Here is a 16,150-nt window from a genome sequence, read left to right as displayed (position 1 = left end):
GATCAGAAATTATTCCACCCCATCAGCCACAGGGGTATGGTATCTTTGGATCTTTGTCGAAAGGTTCTTAATTGGGTCACAACAGAGATGTTTATCGTTTGGCTATTCTGTGGATCCTGTGGGAGTGTGTGGATGCAGTTGTGAATTTACAGGTTGCTTCTTCTCCTTACACACTTCGCGCAGGAAGGAGCTCCTGCCAGAAACGGAGGCTTCCTGCTGTTCAGAACCACGCAACCTCACACCTTCAGCATCCCGGCGAACCTCTCTTAGGAGCTGGGAAATTCTCCTTCCCTCCCCAACACACCTGAACAACAAAGGAGGACTGAATTGCTGAGCTAGAACAGCCTGGTTTCAATAAAAAGAGGGAAGACACAACTTATGCTTGATTTCCAGGTATGCAGCTATCATCTCAGAACCTAAATCACTGACCCCAAACTTCCAAATGGGCATCCCACTTGGCAACGCACATGAGACAGGTCTTCAGTTCATCCAAAAGACATCACCTAGATATTTTAGTGAAAATGCTCTGGACTGGGCGGAGGGAGAATTGGGGGTCTCGGCTCCCACTGGTACTGAACAATCCTCTGTCTCTCACACAGAGCATCCTGACCCATGGGAAACCAGGAGCAGCGGAGCAGGCAGGAAGGAGGGGCAGGGAGCGGTGATGGAGGCCAAGCTGGATTGACTTCACTTCCTTTCTTCCTTTGCCAACTCTTTATTAAAAGAGAAGTGCACTGATGCTAAAACCCAGACGCAATGGGGACCTTCCTGCTTTGGCTGGCCGGCAGAACCTTATCTGTTTCCCTCAGTTTTCAGAGTCTTTATTTCATTTGGGAACCTGCTCTGGGATGGCATCAGGGATCCTCTGTGCCCAGTGAATCCACTGAGCGGGGGTAGACTGAGGCCACCCGGTGAAACTAGGCTGGCGCGCAGCCAGGGCCAGCCCTCCTTGGCCCCAGAGCATGGAGTGAGCCCTCGGGAAAGGGGGCGAGACCTGCACCGCGGCTGCTCCATAGAGAATTACCGTCACACTTACGACGCTTCCTCTGCATGTGAACGCCAGCGAACCCACAAGTCCAGTGCACTGGCCTTATTGTAAAGAGCTAAAAGGTCACTGGATTATGGAGAACATGGAAAAGTAATTACAGCTCTTCCGGAACAGCCTCTGGATGTTAACCTCACAAGAAAAGGGTCCTTGTTGGGAAGGTGGGGCCGCGTATTCACTGTCTGGCTAATTACTGTGCCGACAATGCAGCGGAAAATTCTTTTGACAATTTCGCGCTGGAAACCCATGTACCAAGAAGCCTCCCAGATGCTGAATTCTGACCTGTGTACCATGATTAGTGTGCTCCAGGGCACAACTGTGTGTTATCTCATCTCAGCACAAGGTTGAACACACGCACACACACACACACGCAGAATCTGACTCTTCCAGACCCTCTGTAAACGTTTCACTGACCACTACAGACAGACCAAGGCTCCGCCCTTTCTTCCCTCTCACAGCAAAGCGAAGAATCAGCTCATTAGATTAAAACATAAAAGCAAAACCACGTATCTTGGAGCTAAAAGGGCTGACTTTTTCAACTCAGCTCTGGGTCGGGGTGCTGACTCCAAGAAAATAGATTTAACTTTGTGAATTTTTAGGCCTCATTTGCAAAACAAACATCATGACCTAATTCTTACCATTCCTTGCGGTTCCTATGATTCTAAGTGGGGGGAAAAAAAGAGGCTGTAATTATGTCTGTGGGTGTGTATCTGTGCTGTTATTGTGCTAAGTTGCTTTAGGTGTTGACTCTATTTGACGCTATGGACTGCAGCCCGCCAGGCGTCTGTCTCCATGGGATTTTCTCCGCAAGAATACTGGAGTGGGTTGTCACGCCCTCCTCCAGGGGACCTCTTGCATTGCCAGGCGGGTTCTTTATCGCTAGCACCACCTGGGAAGTTATGTGTCTATGTATCTGTAAGTCTATGTGTATCTATGTAAATAAAAGAATATGTAAGTGAGCAAATGAGTAAAGACAAATCTTCCACTAATATGTAGGGTAGGAAGGGCAGCTGGGTTCAAAAAGCAACGAATTAGCCAGAGTAATAGATTTCATGTGTGTGTGTGTATATATATTAGCTGCATGGAACAGATGTGGATTTCAATATTCTTTGACGATTTTCAATAGCCTTTGAAATCCCTGGAGAGGAGAAACCTCATGAATGTGAATGTTAATTCACATTGCCACTTGCAGGGAAGGCATTTGTGAGGCGTTCTTGCTGCGCTGGGGTACACTATTTCCCCCCAGTAGCGACAGGTATGCGACCGTCCTGTCCTCTGGCTCAGGTAGACACGGCAGCCTCAAGCCCTCAGCTACCTTGTGCTTGTCAGCTATGCATACATTATAGATTTGCCTAAAGCTACACCTTTTCTTCTTCCAAGTTTACCAGGTCCAGTTTAATATGAGGCACAAGAGTTACAGCCCACTCACAGGCAGGCTTGATAGCACCAGATGAGACCTGGGTTTGGTCCTGTTGACGGCCATGCATTAAAACACAGCACAATAGAAGGGCGCTTTCAAACTCATCAGCGGCCTGTGTTCCAGCAGAAATGTACCTGCAATTGGGAAAACCATTTCCATTTTTCTAAACAAACAAACAAAAAGGTAGCTTGCTCTTAAAGCACAGTGGGCTATACAGACAGGAACAAGGCAAACAATTCAAGAAAAATAGCTCCTGCATATGCTTGAGAACAGGCAATTTTACTCCTGTGTTAAAAGGAAACAATCACCAACCACCACTGGCCTCCTGGGCGACAGAGCGAAGCTGAATCTGGGCAGGATACAGTGGGAAGATCCCTGCATCCTTAAAGTGTTTTTCTCACCTTAGAAACAAAGATGAAATTTTAAATTAATTTATATAAAAAAGTGTACATGCATTGCCCCCCACGGTATACCCACGATCCATATCTTGCCCTAAGTTCCTTCCACCGTGTATTCTTCCAAGCTTTTTTTCCAGGTAGATCACACTGCCTTGTCTCCAGTGAGTTTCATGGCTTAATTTGAAAGTAATGATTTTAAACCCTTTTTGCACAGCCTTCTTTTAAAAAACAGTGAAACTATTTTCAAACCAAAGCTTTTACACAGGAGAAGTAGATCTGTCTGAAGCATGGAGTAGAGGGCTTGGACGGCCCGTCCTTGAGTCTTGCGTTTTGAATACAACCTCAGTGACTCTGGACAGCTTCCCTAGTGGGAAGCACTAACGGTATTTTATTTTTAATATTAACATGTTGCAGACTTTGCATGTGAATACAGATTTTCTAAGTGTAAAAGCATGGTCTATCATCATTTGCCAGGCGCCTTTCTTTGAGCCTTTGAAACACAACAACAAACTAAATAATCTTTACGATTTACCCCAGAGGAAACCAAGACATTTTCATGAATTTGTTTCCTAAGTATTTTGAGCAACTATTGTGTGGTGGGCCCTGTGTTTGGTGTAATGAGTACTATTCATTCTTTTTGATACAATTTTTAAAGATTACAAACCACTTACAGTTACTACAAGATATTGGCTCCATTCCCCAAACTGTACAATGTTTTCCTGTAGCCGATCTTATACCCAATAGTTTGCACCTCCCGATGCTGTGGAAAAGCACTTTCTATGATGAGGGAAACGTGTTTTATGTCTGCTGTCCTAAACGCAGCCACTGGCCACTGGGTCTAATAACCCTTGAAATGTGGCTCGTATTACTGAGAAACTGAATTTTTAAGTTATTTTAAACTGCTCCAAGTGGCTAGTGGCTACCATATGGGACAGGGCACTTTCAATGTCTTTACTTATCCTATTCTTGTATTGTTTTCTGTTAACTGTCTCAAAATCTTTGTGGAAGATGAAGCATAAAAGAATTTAAGTGAAATGAAGTGAAGTGAAAGTTGCTCAGTCATGTCTGACTCTTTGCGACCCCATGGGCTATCCATGGAATTCTCCAGGCCAGAACACTGGAGTGGGTAGCCTTTCCCTTCTCCAGGGGATCTTCCCAACCCAGGGACTGAACTCAGGTCTCCGGCAATGCAGGCGGATTCTTTACCAGCTGAGCCACAAGCGAAGCCCAAGAACACTGGAGTGGGTAGCCTATCCCTTCTCCAGGGGATTTTCATGACCCAGGAATCGACCTGGGGTCTCCCGCATTGCAGGCAGATTTCTCCTGATAACTGAGTTATCAGGGAAGCCCTACGTAAAAATGAGCCTCCCCAAGACTTGTTATGCAGTTTACCAACAAGACTCGTTCTAACAGGCACATATCACCTGGAGCTCCACCCTAGACTCTGAGACCCAGGAGCCGGTCCACCTGGAGGAAACCACAGTCTTGGCAGATGCTCGCGCATCAGGAGCTGAGATTCCAGGTCAACCAGGATGGGCGGGTGACACAGGAAGGTTAGTAAACATCTCGGGAATTCAGAGAAGGAAAGATGGAGGTTGTTGGGGAGGACGGAGGACGGGAGGAGTCATAGCTCACTGAGCCGGGAAGAGTCAATTTTACAGGTGGAAAATCAATGCGGTTAATCGACCCTGCTGGATTCGAGAGTGACTTGGGCATTTCTGACATGCAGGGTTGACACCCTAACCTCCTGCTCAGGACAAGAAACTCATTACGGCTGGAGCAGGTCAGGCCTGCGAGGCAGTGGGATCCCTTGTCACATGAGAATGTTCGTTCCACGAGACAAGGCACCGCAGCTGATTTTACTCTAAACGAGCAAAGTTGTCACTGCCGGTGGTAAACGCACTATGGCGATGACAGGAGCGCACGAAAGAATTAATCCAACCATGAACAAAGTGTGTGAGGCAGGAATAATTCCCCCGTGAAATAATTACAGGGCTTCTCTGCAGTCAACCTTTACAAATATTTTGATCTTGGGCGACAACAAAAATAATATGGAAATCGGATCCTTTCCTTTATGTGGATGTGGGCAACAGTCCACAGTCATCAACTTTGGGGGGAACAAAGCTTTCAAATCAGATAAACGACTTGCGTGGCAGAGTCAGCCAGCGCTTCACGGTGTGGCAGGAACCACTTGCCACTGGCGACCTCTCAGGAGGATGGTGGCTGGGGTCCGGTCCATCCTCAGGGATCCAGAGATGAAGTGTGGGGAGGCGGACTCTCGGCGGCAGGCGGGCGCGTGTCCATGTGTGTGGTACACGTGTGTGCTCCTGACTCAACCAATCACAGGAGGATGCTGTGAGAAACTGCCCTGGCTGGAGGGCGAGCGAGCGACCTTTGGGGGTGATGGCCAAGAACGCGGGAAATGAACAGTGCCTCTTCTCGTCCTGCTTGCAGGAGCCGCCGGCACACACCAAGCTCATGACAACAGGCTGTCCGGTCACCAGGCTCCTGACGACCCCAAGCTCAAGCACAGGCCAGAGAAGACATGGTGTTGATTAACGTCAAAGGTCTCCACCTCGGGATAAAAGTGTCTGACCAGCCGGGATCATTGCCTACCACACCCCTCACTGGGTCACTTAAGAAAGGTTAAAAAAAAAAAAAAAAAAAAAGCCTGTTTTTACTTACCCACCTGTTTAAAACGAAGCCCATGGACCTCACAGAGCAGTAGGGCAGTTAAGGGAAATAACAATGGGAGTTGAAAAGCGCCTCCAAGAATGAGGAAGCTGCTGAGAAGTGAAACTGGAAAGGACAGGTAAGCCCCGCCCATGCCAGCTGCATTCTGAATCCCCAAGCTCTGCTGGGAGTAAAATGGTACTCCTAGGTACCATTTTAGCTTCAAACTGAGGTCTTAACATTCAACTTAATGTCTCAAGGCCTGGCTGCGAATGCTGACTGGGTCAGAATGGAGGCAGTTCAATCAGCCAATACACCTGTCACGTAAGGCTCACCTGCCTGCCTCTGTGAGGTTCCAATGAGCTAATTCAGGAAAGCCCTTGGCAGCGCCCACAGAGACCCCACAGGCATGGTGACCTTCGTGTGCAAAGCACTGTTTTGAAGTCTCTTGTCTTCTGCATCGGATTCCCTATGATTTTGTTTTTTCTATTTTTAAAAAATTGTGGCTAGATAAGGACTGTCGGCAAAGAGGCATCTCTTTGCCAACAAAGGTCTGAATAGTCACAGTTTTTCCAGTAGTCATGTACCAATGTGAGAGTTGGACCATAAAGAAGGCTGAGCACTGAAGAACTGATGCTTTTGAACTGTGGTGCTGGAGAAGACTTGAGTCCTTTGGACTGCAAGAAGACCAAACCAGTCAATCCTAAAGGAAATCAACCCTGAATATTCACTGGAAGGACTGATGCATGCTGAAGCTCTAATACCTTGGCCACCTGATGCAAAAAGCCGACTCCCTGGAAAAGACTCTGATCCAGGGAAAGATGGGGGGTACGAGGAGAAGGGGGCGACAGAGCATGAGATGGTTGGATGGCATCATCAACTCAATGGACATGAGTTGGAGCAAACTCCAAGAGATAGTGAAGGACAGGTAGCCTGGCGTGCCACAGTCCACGGAGTAGCAAAGAGTCAGACACAACTTAGTGGCTGAACAACAACAAAAGACCCCCTGGAGGAGGAAATGGCACCCCACTCCAGTATTCTTGCCTGGGAAATGCCATGGACAGAGGAGCCTGGGGGCCTATGGTCCACGGGGTCGCAAAGAGTCGGATACGACTGGGTGACTTACAGTTTCTTTTTTCACTATAAAACCTGATCTCTACCACCATTTTGCAAGTGTACAGCTCAGTGGCATTAAGTACAATCACATTGTTTTCTTGAACCCAGCTGATCCTTCTTGGAAGCTGTGTGCCCAGAGCCTACCCATGCCTCCTTGCATGCCCCTCCCTGGGTCCCAGTTCCCCACCAGCCGAGTTCCATTCCCGGCAGAACCTGGGGCAGGTCTGCATCCATCTCTGGGTAATGACTTGGCCAGTTTGTGCCCAGCACCTGCCAGTCATTTTAGGGCTGGAATTTGGGGCTCCTGCCCAAAGGCCAAAGGTCTTTAAGTGGCTTTCTCTGAATGTGTTTGAACAGCTGAGTAAATTGTCCTCACTTTCCAAAGTAAAAGCACAATGAGTGTTTTCAGAAGTCACCGAACCTGCTTCCTTGTTTTTGAAGAAACGGGGTAACTTGGGCTTGGGCCTGAATGAAACGGTCCAGCCTCTTCTCCCAGCATTGACTAGGGAGAATGCACCGTTTGGACAAGAGCAGGTGTGTTTGCTGAGCCAGGCTCCAGCCTAATCATACAGGAAAATGTCCTGGTAATTTTTCTGCCTTATAATTTCCCACTGTTGATGGAAGTATGTGACAGCGTAACTTAGGGCAGCAAAGAAAAGCACAGTGGCGGTGACATTTAAGCCCCAAATCTGGGGGACCTTGAGGTACATGGTAAACTTTAGATTTCCATTAACAATAATTAAAAATACTATCACTGGTTAAAGTCTGCAGTTTGGTTAATAATGTGTTAAAAGAGAAAGGACAGGCCCCAAATGGAGTCACTTGGGCTAAAGCCAAGACTTAGTACCTAACCAACCTACAGTCACAACCTCTCCCAGGAGGGTCATCCTAACCAGTCAGCCATTGGTCAGCACCAATGAGGTCATTAGTTACATGGGCCCTCTTGATCCCCAAAGGAAGATGAGGTCGTCTGCCACACAGACCCCTGCTGTCCCCCAGGTAGGGTACCTACATCTGAAATCACATGGTTTATTCCTTGTTTTGCTTGTAAAGTTAGTTTTCTAACACTAGTTAGTTAACTAAAGTCGTGCCCAACTTTTTGTGACCCCATGGACTTTAGCCCGCCAGGCTCTCTGTCCATGGAATTCACCAGGCAAGAATACTGGAGTGGGTTGCTATGCCCCCTTCAGGGCATCTTCCCCACCCAGGGATGGAACCCAGGTCTCCTGCACTGGCAGGCAGATTCTTTACTGTTTGAGTCACCAGGGAAGCCTTTCCATTTCTGGAGCGCCTCCCTCCCTGCCACCTGAGACACTGCCCATTCATGAATCATTCAATAGTGCCAATTAGACCTTTCAATTTTACTTGCTCAGATTTTGCTTTTTAACAGAACCACAAACACTGGTTTCTTAGGTTTGAGGAATGTGCCCAGTGATGTAAGAAGCTGACATCAAGGGGAGGATCTGGAAAAGGAGTGTGCAGAAACTATCCTCATGGCAACTTTTTCCTAAATCTAAGATCTCAATTTATAGGAGAAGTTTATATTAAAAAATGGTCAGCCTTTCCCTCTTCCTCTGTGGGGGACAGGACGCCAAGCCATTTACAGACACTGTCTCATTTAGTTGGTGTAACATCCCAGTGAGGGGGAGGCCACATCTCATCTTATAGGTGAGGAAATGAGGCCGTAGACTCCTGGACGTGGACCTCAGGTGTTGATGTGATGCAAACACTGCCAGCCCACTCCATGTAGGCCAGTCTGTGTTTCCCACCTCAGAATATCAACACACACACATGATCTGTCAATCACCCAGAGCAACCTCCTTTCTTAATAAACTTTATGTGATCCCTTCTTCTCACTGAACATATTTGCTCATGGCCTGCTTCTTCTGTGCGGGCATTAATGGCCCACATGTCCTCCAAGACAGAACTAGCCAGTGATGCCCTTGTTGGATACGGCCCATTCAGCCTGAGACTGCAAGTCTGCAGCAGACGAAGTCTGGCACTTGCTCACTCACCCATGCATTCATTCATTACTTATAGAAGAAACAGAGTTATAAGTAAAATGCAAACCAAAGAATCATAGGGTCGCTGGTTTCTCAGACACTGCACATGAGTTGTTCCAGAAAAATCATTCATCACAGTCATCTCAAGAAGCATTGAAAAAGTCCAAATTTCTGGATCTCACCACAACGTTCTGATAAAGGAGGGCTGGGTACAATGTAGCAATTAATAGTTTTTCAAAACTCCACTGGTCCACCAACCCCAGGTGACCCTAATGCCCTGCCAGGTTTGGGGTTTTGTTTCTGGAAATGGGCAACCTCAGCTCAAGAAACCCCGAGGCGGAGGAGCCAACTGCCTTGGAAGGCAGCCTGTCATCGCTAAGCTGCACTTGCTGTGAAACCCTTTTCTATGCTCACATACAAGGTGCCTCTTCAGAAACTCACTCTTTTGTTTAAATTTTGTCCTTTGGTACAACTAAGATGATGCTGACACCCTCTTTCATACAACCAGCCTGAAAAGAGCCATCTTCTTTTCCAAAATCTTCTCTTTGAGGCCAAATGCCCGTACTTCCAACTTTTTTTTTTTTTTTCAATGAAATGCATTCTATTAGCCCATTTCAAACATGACACTCAGAACTAGGTACAGTGTTTTGAGGGAGCTCTGAGCCTTAAAGTTCTGAGGGGCAATCCTTGGTCTCCTTCTAATGAGGCACAGTCTATGGAAGAGGTTCACGACCTTGGCTGGACATTGGAATAATTACCTAGGAAGCTTTAGGAACTACTGATGCTTACATTTCTACCTCTCAGGGATTCTGATACGACTATCTGGTGTTCTGCCTGGTTATCAAGATACTTTTTTTTCTTAAAGGTTCCAGGTGATTTTAATGAGCAGCCAGTGTTGAGAGCCACAGATAGAACCGACATTGATCTCTCTCTTATTCTACTGGCTCACACTTAACTCATTCACACTCAGCCTTCTGCCGTGAATCCCTGCCGAGCCAGGTCACTTTCATCATGTGCTTGAGGAACTGATTAGCTGAACTTAATGGCACACTTGGACACTGACTCCCGATAAACGTCATCAGTATGCTGTGGGTCCATTGTTGCAAAGCTACTGAAGGTCAAGTTGATGGAGCTGCATATTGACTGTGTGTGCTCTCTCTCTAGCCTTGAGTCTTTAACACGCTTCTGGCATCCTCATGGAAAACATGAATAAAATTATAGACCTCTGAAAGACACGCTACTGAAAATTCTCTGCAGAAATAAATGATAGCAGGTGCTTTTTAAAGCAGCTGGACACTCTTACACAGATAAAGGCTAAAGATTTATGATCACGGATAAATCCAAGAGCGTGGCAGTCCTTCTAAAATGAAATGTGTTTCATATAGCTCAGCAAAGTTCTCTGGTGGCAGTAGCGAGAAGTGTCAGTAGTTACAAGTGAGAAGATCCCTGCCTCTCCATCCCGGACGGGGTCATCCTTCCCTCCTCATTCTGGACACTGGGAATCAGGACATGCCCACAGATCCTCCCTCTTGTGGTCAAGGACCACCCTACAAGTTTCCAGCCTAGTCAGGACCAAGCGAGATAAAAGCACCAGGACAGGTTGCTGCAGGGCACATCAAGACCTAAGAAGTGACTCAGCAACCCAGGGTTCATGACACTGTCATTAAAATAAGTGAGCATTACAGTTTTTGCTCCCTCCCCTCTCCCACCCCGGATTTCGCTTGGGTGCTTATGGGTTGGTGCCGCACACTGGGGGCAAGTTACATAACCCAAAGCCGTCAATCAACTTGTTAGTCAAATGACGCAGGATCACAGGGAGGGACCACTAAGCTAAAAACCCAACCCTACCCCCATCGTAGGCTTCTCAGGAGGTGCAGTGGTAAAGAATCTGCCTGCCCGCGCAGAAGATGTGGGTTCCATCCCTAGGGAGGGAAGATCCCCTGGAGGAGGGCATGGCAACCCACTCCAGCATTCTTGCCTAGGAATTTCCATGGACAGAGGAGCCTGGTGGGCTGCAGTCCATGGGGTCGCCAAGAGTCAGACACGACTGACCGCATACACACACCCCCATTGTGGGACTGCTTCTGGTTTCCAGACAGCTCACCCTCTTGTTTTCTCAGGAGCGTACTTTCACTTTGCTTAGTAAAAGTCTTGCTGCTGAAAACTGCTCTATGCCTCTTGTCTGAATTCTTTCCCTTGAGGGGACAAGAACGGAGGCAACTACTGTTCTGCCAGTGACAGTGAGTGAGCTGAAGCCGCCACACTGGGCTGCCGGGCACTGCCGACTGAAGACACCTCCTGTGTGTGACCTCCCCAACCTTATTTAAATCAACTGCTCTGTGGACCAAACTGCAGTATGACCCATCTCAAGATGCTCTGAGCTTACGGGAAGACTGTATGACCACGCATCTCACTGGCCAGAAAATGAACTGCTGGAATGGCTCCTCCAGAGCTAGAATATCTTCTGCTCCACTACCAAAGCATCACTCAGCTTTGCATGACTTGAGGAGGCAACATGGAAGAACACAACTGAAAGCTTCCCAGTCAATTCTGGGAACACAGAGTTAGATGTTACAGAGCATTTTTTAAAAAAATTTCTAAAAGTGATATTTCTCTTATATTCATAGCACCAATCTAGAGTAAGAGTTAAACTGGCATTTTCAGTCTTTTGTCATCTCCAGTGGAGCTGATTTTTATACCCGTTCTTCCTCAGTCCAAGCTGAGCTCTCCTGCCTGCGGCACGTGAGTAAAGCCTCCCACTTCCTTCTATCACAGCAAAGAAAGCTGCACTGAATTCTCTCCAGGTATAAAAAACATACAAAGTCGAAAACCTGAGCACATTTGCTTCACAGCACAGGGAGTAGCTCTGTGAGCCTGTTACCCAGTGCCCGAATGCCCCACTTGGAATCCCCCAGGGTGGGACCACCTCATCCAGGTCTCCGGCAGGCCCTACAGTCACTAAAACACCCCTGAGAACACCTTGAACCAAACTCTCACCTGTAGTGAGGATGGACACAGTATGCAGTGGATAGAAAGCTTCTGCTATTATCTCCTGGCATTTTTCAAATGCATTTTTACTAGTCAATTCCTCATGTGTCTATACATGTCTTTAAAAAAAAAAAAAACCTGTAGGAATTTTCTGCAGAAGTTTCCATTTGGGGCCAAGGGACTTTGCAATCTACAGTACAGACGATATCTCCTGATGTTTTGCATCCAGAGATTAATGTTTTATATGGTATTGAATAAAACAGACTTAATATTTTTATCCAGCCTGCTCTTCCTGAGTATTTAGGTCAGTTCCAATCTTTTAATTCTGTCATGGATATCATTGCCATTTGTCATTTCACATATTAGAATGCAACCTTAAGATAAATTCTTAGTAGAAGGAATCAAGGTAAAAATGTATGCACGTGTGGGGTACGGAGTTCTGTTATTTTTGGCCATACCACTCAGCAGGTGGGATCTTAGTCCCCCAACTAGGATCAGACTCTTGCCCCCTGCAGTAGAAGTGTGGAGTCTTAACTAAAAGACTGCCAGGGAAGTCCCTATGGGGTCTATTTTTCAAAGCACTCTTTATAAACACTGTGAAATATAATACTGAGAACAGCATGAGATGGATGATACTCAAATGATTCTAAAGCATGCACCAGTAAAATACTACCAACACCCTGAAAGTTCCTCTTCTGCCTCTACTCTTTATAATCGTCTTCAACCTTCCAGAAGACATGACTATATTCTGTGGGATTCATTTCATTATCGTCAGAAAACATGCATTTTGAAGAACTGCAAGCCAAAGGGGGGAAAAAAATTGGGGGTGAGATCTAACACATATAGATTTACTGGGAAATCACTGTAGGCTTGTCTTGTCTGAAGCCAGCTTCTTGCTTTATCTTTGCTCATAGCTACTGCTCATAAGGAACAACATAAAAATAAAATGAGAAATAGAGAAAGAAAGAGGAGAGTGGTGGGGATGAGGCAGAATGGTCACCCGGAATTGTACTTACCACAGGGCGAGTCGTTGCTCAATTTCCTTGAGAAAATTTGTATGAAATTTGTGCAAAGGTTCAAAATTCGGGAATATGAGACTTTTCAAGCTTTCGGGCATGGAGTCCTCTTTGCTTACTGTGCTCTGAAACCACTGGGAATAAAAAATAGGGTGTATTTAGAGGCGTAGAGGTGAAGAGCCAAGGTCTGCAGCTCTTCGGAAGTACAGCCCACCATGCTTGGAGACATAAGGGCTCTCCTGCTGTAACTGTAGGATTTCAAGAGCATCAAGAGCTTTGAGGCTTTTCTGTTTTCCCTCCTTTCATTAGATGGAGTAAGAAGGACCATCTCTGCATTACTGCTTCCTGAAATTTGTTACCAAGTACTGTTGAAGCCAGGACACATCTCTGAAGTGAGCAGCTACTGAAATCAAAACTTCCATTATGGCCAACTCCCTGGGTCACCCCTGATTTATGCCCCCGTACGCCCTCAGTTCAGTCCTGAAGAAACTTCTATCGCTCTTCCTTCGTTGAAACGCTGAGCAGAAAGGTGGCTGAACCAAAGAGGTGATGCCTCTGCCAGCACACACACCACTCTTCTCACTGAGCTGAGGCTGGGCTGGGCCCCATGAGGACTGCTGAGCGCCTGCTCCAGAGGCAGGCACCAGACTATTCCAACTGACCTGCTGTTGGCTAGCTCCTTTCCAGAACCCAGGGCCATAAAGACATCTGCCACCACGCTTTGAATTTGTTTCTAAGACTGAACAAGACGGATTAAAATGATAAAAGGCAGTCTTTGAGGCATATTTTGCTGACATGGCTCAATTTATTATCAGAGATAAAACGAGGTTTCCCATTCACCTCTGAGGTCTCTCTCAAGAAAAATATGAGGCAAAACAAAGTTCTGCATCAGTGCAGGCGGTGCAGACAGTGAAACGTTTAATATTAAATTTCTCCACTTTAGAAACTTCCTTCCTTTGCACTTAAAAAATCACAATTATAAAACCTTTTTAAGGCATATTCCAAATTAAACATACCATTACTGCCTAATTTGTACAACTCAGGACTAAAATCCTTTTAACTGGAGTCGGAGAACCCGACATTTAATTCGATCCAGCTTGTCTCCTAAAGCTGAGTATTAGTCAAGATAAATTATGTGATTTAACGCTTTAGGGGAAATGCTACACATACCGAAGTGATGACTTCAAGATCCTTCAGATATGTTCTCTCAGTGGTGGAGACTTCTTTAGCAATGAAGTATGCTTTGTCAGTTGGGAATCTCTGCAAAATTCATAAAAAGAAAAAAAGATACAATAATTTGAGCCTCAGTTTCTAAGAGAGTCCTGGTTATATGAAAGTCCTAACTAAATGACGCATTGCTAACTTACGATCTTTGGTTGGTTGGTATCAAGGCTAAATAAACTCTTATTCTCCTTTTTGTGTGAGAGGAACTAGAATAAAGAATGAGTTTCTATGATGAGAAAATTGTCTAGGAATGTTTCCTTCCAAGTAAATCCTACTGGCAGTGAAAGAACTCAAGTGAGTGTGTCAGTTACCACTGAAGACTGTTCATTCAAAACTGGGCACCTGAAAATCTAATTAATTAGGACAGTATCAGAGTGACGCAGCCTTCAAGGAAATGAATGAAAAAGAACCAGGGCAGCCTTTGTCCTGGGCATCGTGGGCTGGTGGTACTGGTTTTTAGGAAGTGGAAGTTACGTTGTTCCTGGGAACATGAAAGTGGCTGTTCTAAAGGGCCAGGGTGCCAGCAGGCAGGGTCCCTCTGTCAGGTGGGCAGGTGGTACTGCCTTAGCGAGGTCTACCATTGGTTTGGCTTCTCTTTAAACTGTAAAAGTCAGTACAAGGAAACCAATCCCCTGTTGTTGCCCATCCCGCTTACTTCCTACAGGAATCCACCCCATTCCACCTCTGGGGATACACATGAAGCAGAGATGAGACCAGACACTTGTGCACCAGTGTTCCCAGAACATTAGGCAAAACAGCCAAATGGAGGAAACAGCTCAACTGTCCATCAGTGGGTGGATGGATACACAAAATGTGGTACCTCCAGACTGTGGAAGACCAGCCAGCCTTAAAAAAGAAGGAAATTCTGATGCAGGCTATAGCATGCATAAACCTCAATGTTATGCTCAAGGAAATAAGCCAGTCACAAAGGTACAGACACTGCATGATTCTACTTTATTGCTCTTGTTCTGTCACCAAGTCGTGTCTGACTCTGCGACTCCATGGACTGTGTAGTCTGTCAGACTCCTCTGTCCATGGGGTTTCCCAGGCCAAGTACTAGGGTGGGTTTCTATTTCCTTCTCCAGGGGATCTTCCCATACCAGGGATCAAACTCGTGTCCCTTGCATTAGCAGGTGGATTCTTTACCACTGAGCAAATTACTGGAATTAAAAAAAAAAAAAAAATAAACAGGTGAGTGCCTGCCAGTCCTCATACCTTTCTGCGGCCATCATCCTCGTCCTCAGCCCGCGGGCCTGCCTGGTCATTCAGCAGGGGGCTGACCAAGGGAGAGGCCTGCTTGGTGTCAGGGCTCAGGTTGGGCGACAGGATGGCATTGGTGGGCGCTGTTCCTCCCTGCGAGTTGATGGACAGCTCTGAAAGGTGAGGGCTGCCAGTCAGGGAGCCTGTTTGGGGATGAGAAGTATTAAAAAAAAAAAAAAAGTAATTTCTTCTGGGACCCAGTCTCCACTTACAATTTTCACCTTTTCAAACCTTTAGAAGCTGAGACTACTATATTACTATATGGCATGCTTAAAATGCCCTCCATGACTTTCTAGTTGTTTTTTCCCTAACTTGCAGCAGCCCTCACCCTTAAGATACCATTCAGTGGAACCACAGTTACGTCATTAATGATAAGCTGGAGAACTCTGCATAGAGCATAATTACAATAGTTTAAAAAGCACTGTGTATCTGCAAATAGCATCTTCATCTCCTAACTACTTCCTTAATGTCTTAAGGATTACTCGAGAAAGACACAGGGTCTATATCACAAGGAGATGTGGAAAATGACTAGAAAATAGCACTATTCTAATAGAAGACTAAAGGACTTGGGACACCCAGGACAGACTACATCTTGGAACAATGGGTCACAGCTAAAGTAAGGGAAAGCAGCTACCTCCCCATTCTACGAAGAACAGAAGCAAGCTGGTTATACCTGGTGATGGCACTCCATGTCTCTCTCACTGTTTGGGACAGAAACACTAGTATCACAATTATAGCAAAGGTGATCATTTGAAAATGCAAAGCTGGAGGTTATCACATTATCACAATTCCCCCTTTTGAGTCAAAAATGACAGGTAATTAGTTATTCCTCTGAAAACGATACCAGATCGTAGGAAAATGTATAATAACCCATTATGAGTCAACCAGATGAGATGATGTACACATGAAAACTCTTTGCCAACAGCATTTTGCAAATACCAATACCTCAACCTATTGAAACTAAGTGGGATATTTCAAAATCTACTTCTAAACTCAAATGTTTCAGC

The 16,150-nt window shown here is 46.0% G+C and overlaps 1 protein-coding gene across 1 annotated transcript in view; it reads right to left on the bottom strand.

Annotated features, from left to right (window-relative positions):
- FARP1 (FERM, ARH/RhoGEF and pleckstrin domain protein 1) overlaps positions 1-16,150 on the bottom strand; it is a 304,106-nt gene that overhangs the window by 22,760 nt on the left and 265,196 nt on the right. Inside the window, exons 14-16 of the mRNA XM_040267369.1 lie at positions 15,099-15,286; positions 13,830-13,919; positions 12,660-12,793 (exon numbers count right to left, since the gene is read on the bottom strand). Of these exons, the coding sequence (XP_040123303.1) occupies positions 12,660-12,793; positions 13,830-13,919; positions 15,099-15,286 (412 nt within the window). The remainder of the gene's footprint in view (positions 1-12,659; positions 12,794-13,829; positions 13,920-15,098; positions 15,287-16,150) is intronic.

This window comes from Oryx dammah, unplaced genomic scaffold (genome assembly GCF_014754425.2).
Source record: "Oryx dammah isolate SB20612 unplaced genomic scaffold, SCBI_Odam_1.1 HiC_scaffold_24, whole genome shotgun sequence".
Lineage (NCBI taxonomy): Eukaryota > Metazoa > Chordata > Mammalia > Artiodactyla > Bovidae > Oryx > Oryx dammah.
Note: the sequence above shows the minus strand (reverse complement) of the source record. Positions and strands in the feature narration are given on the sequence as shown.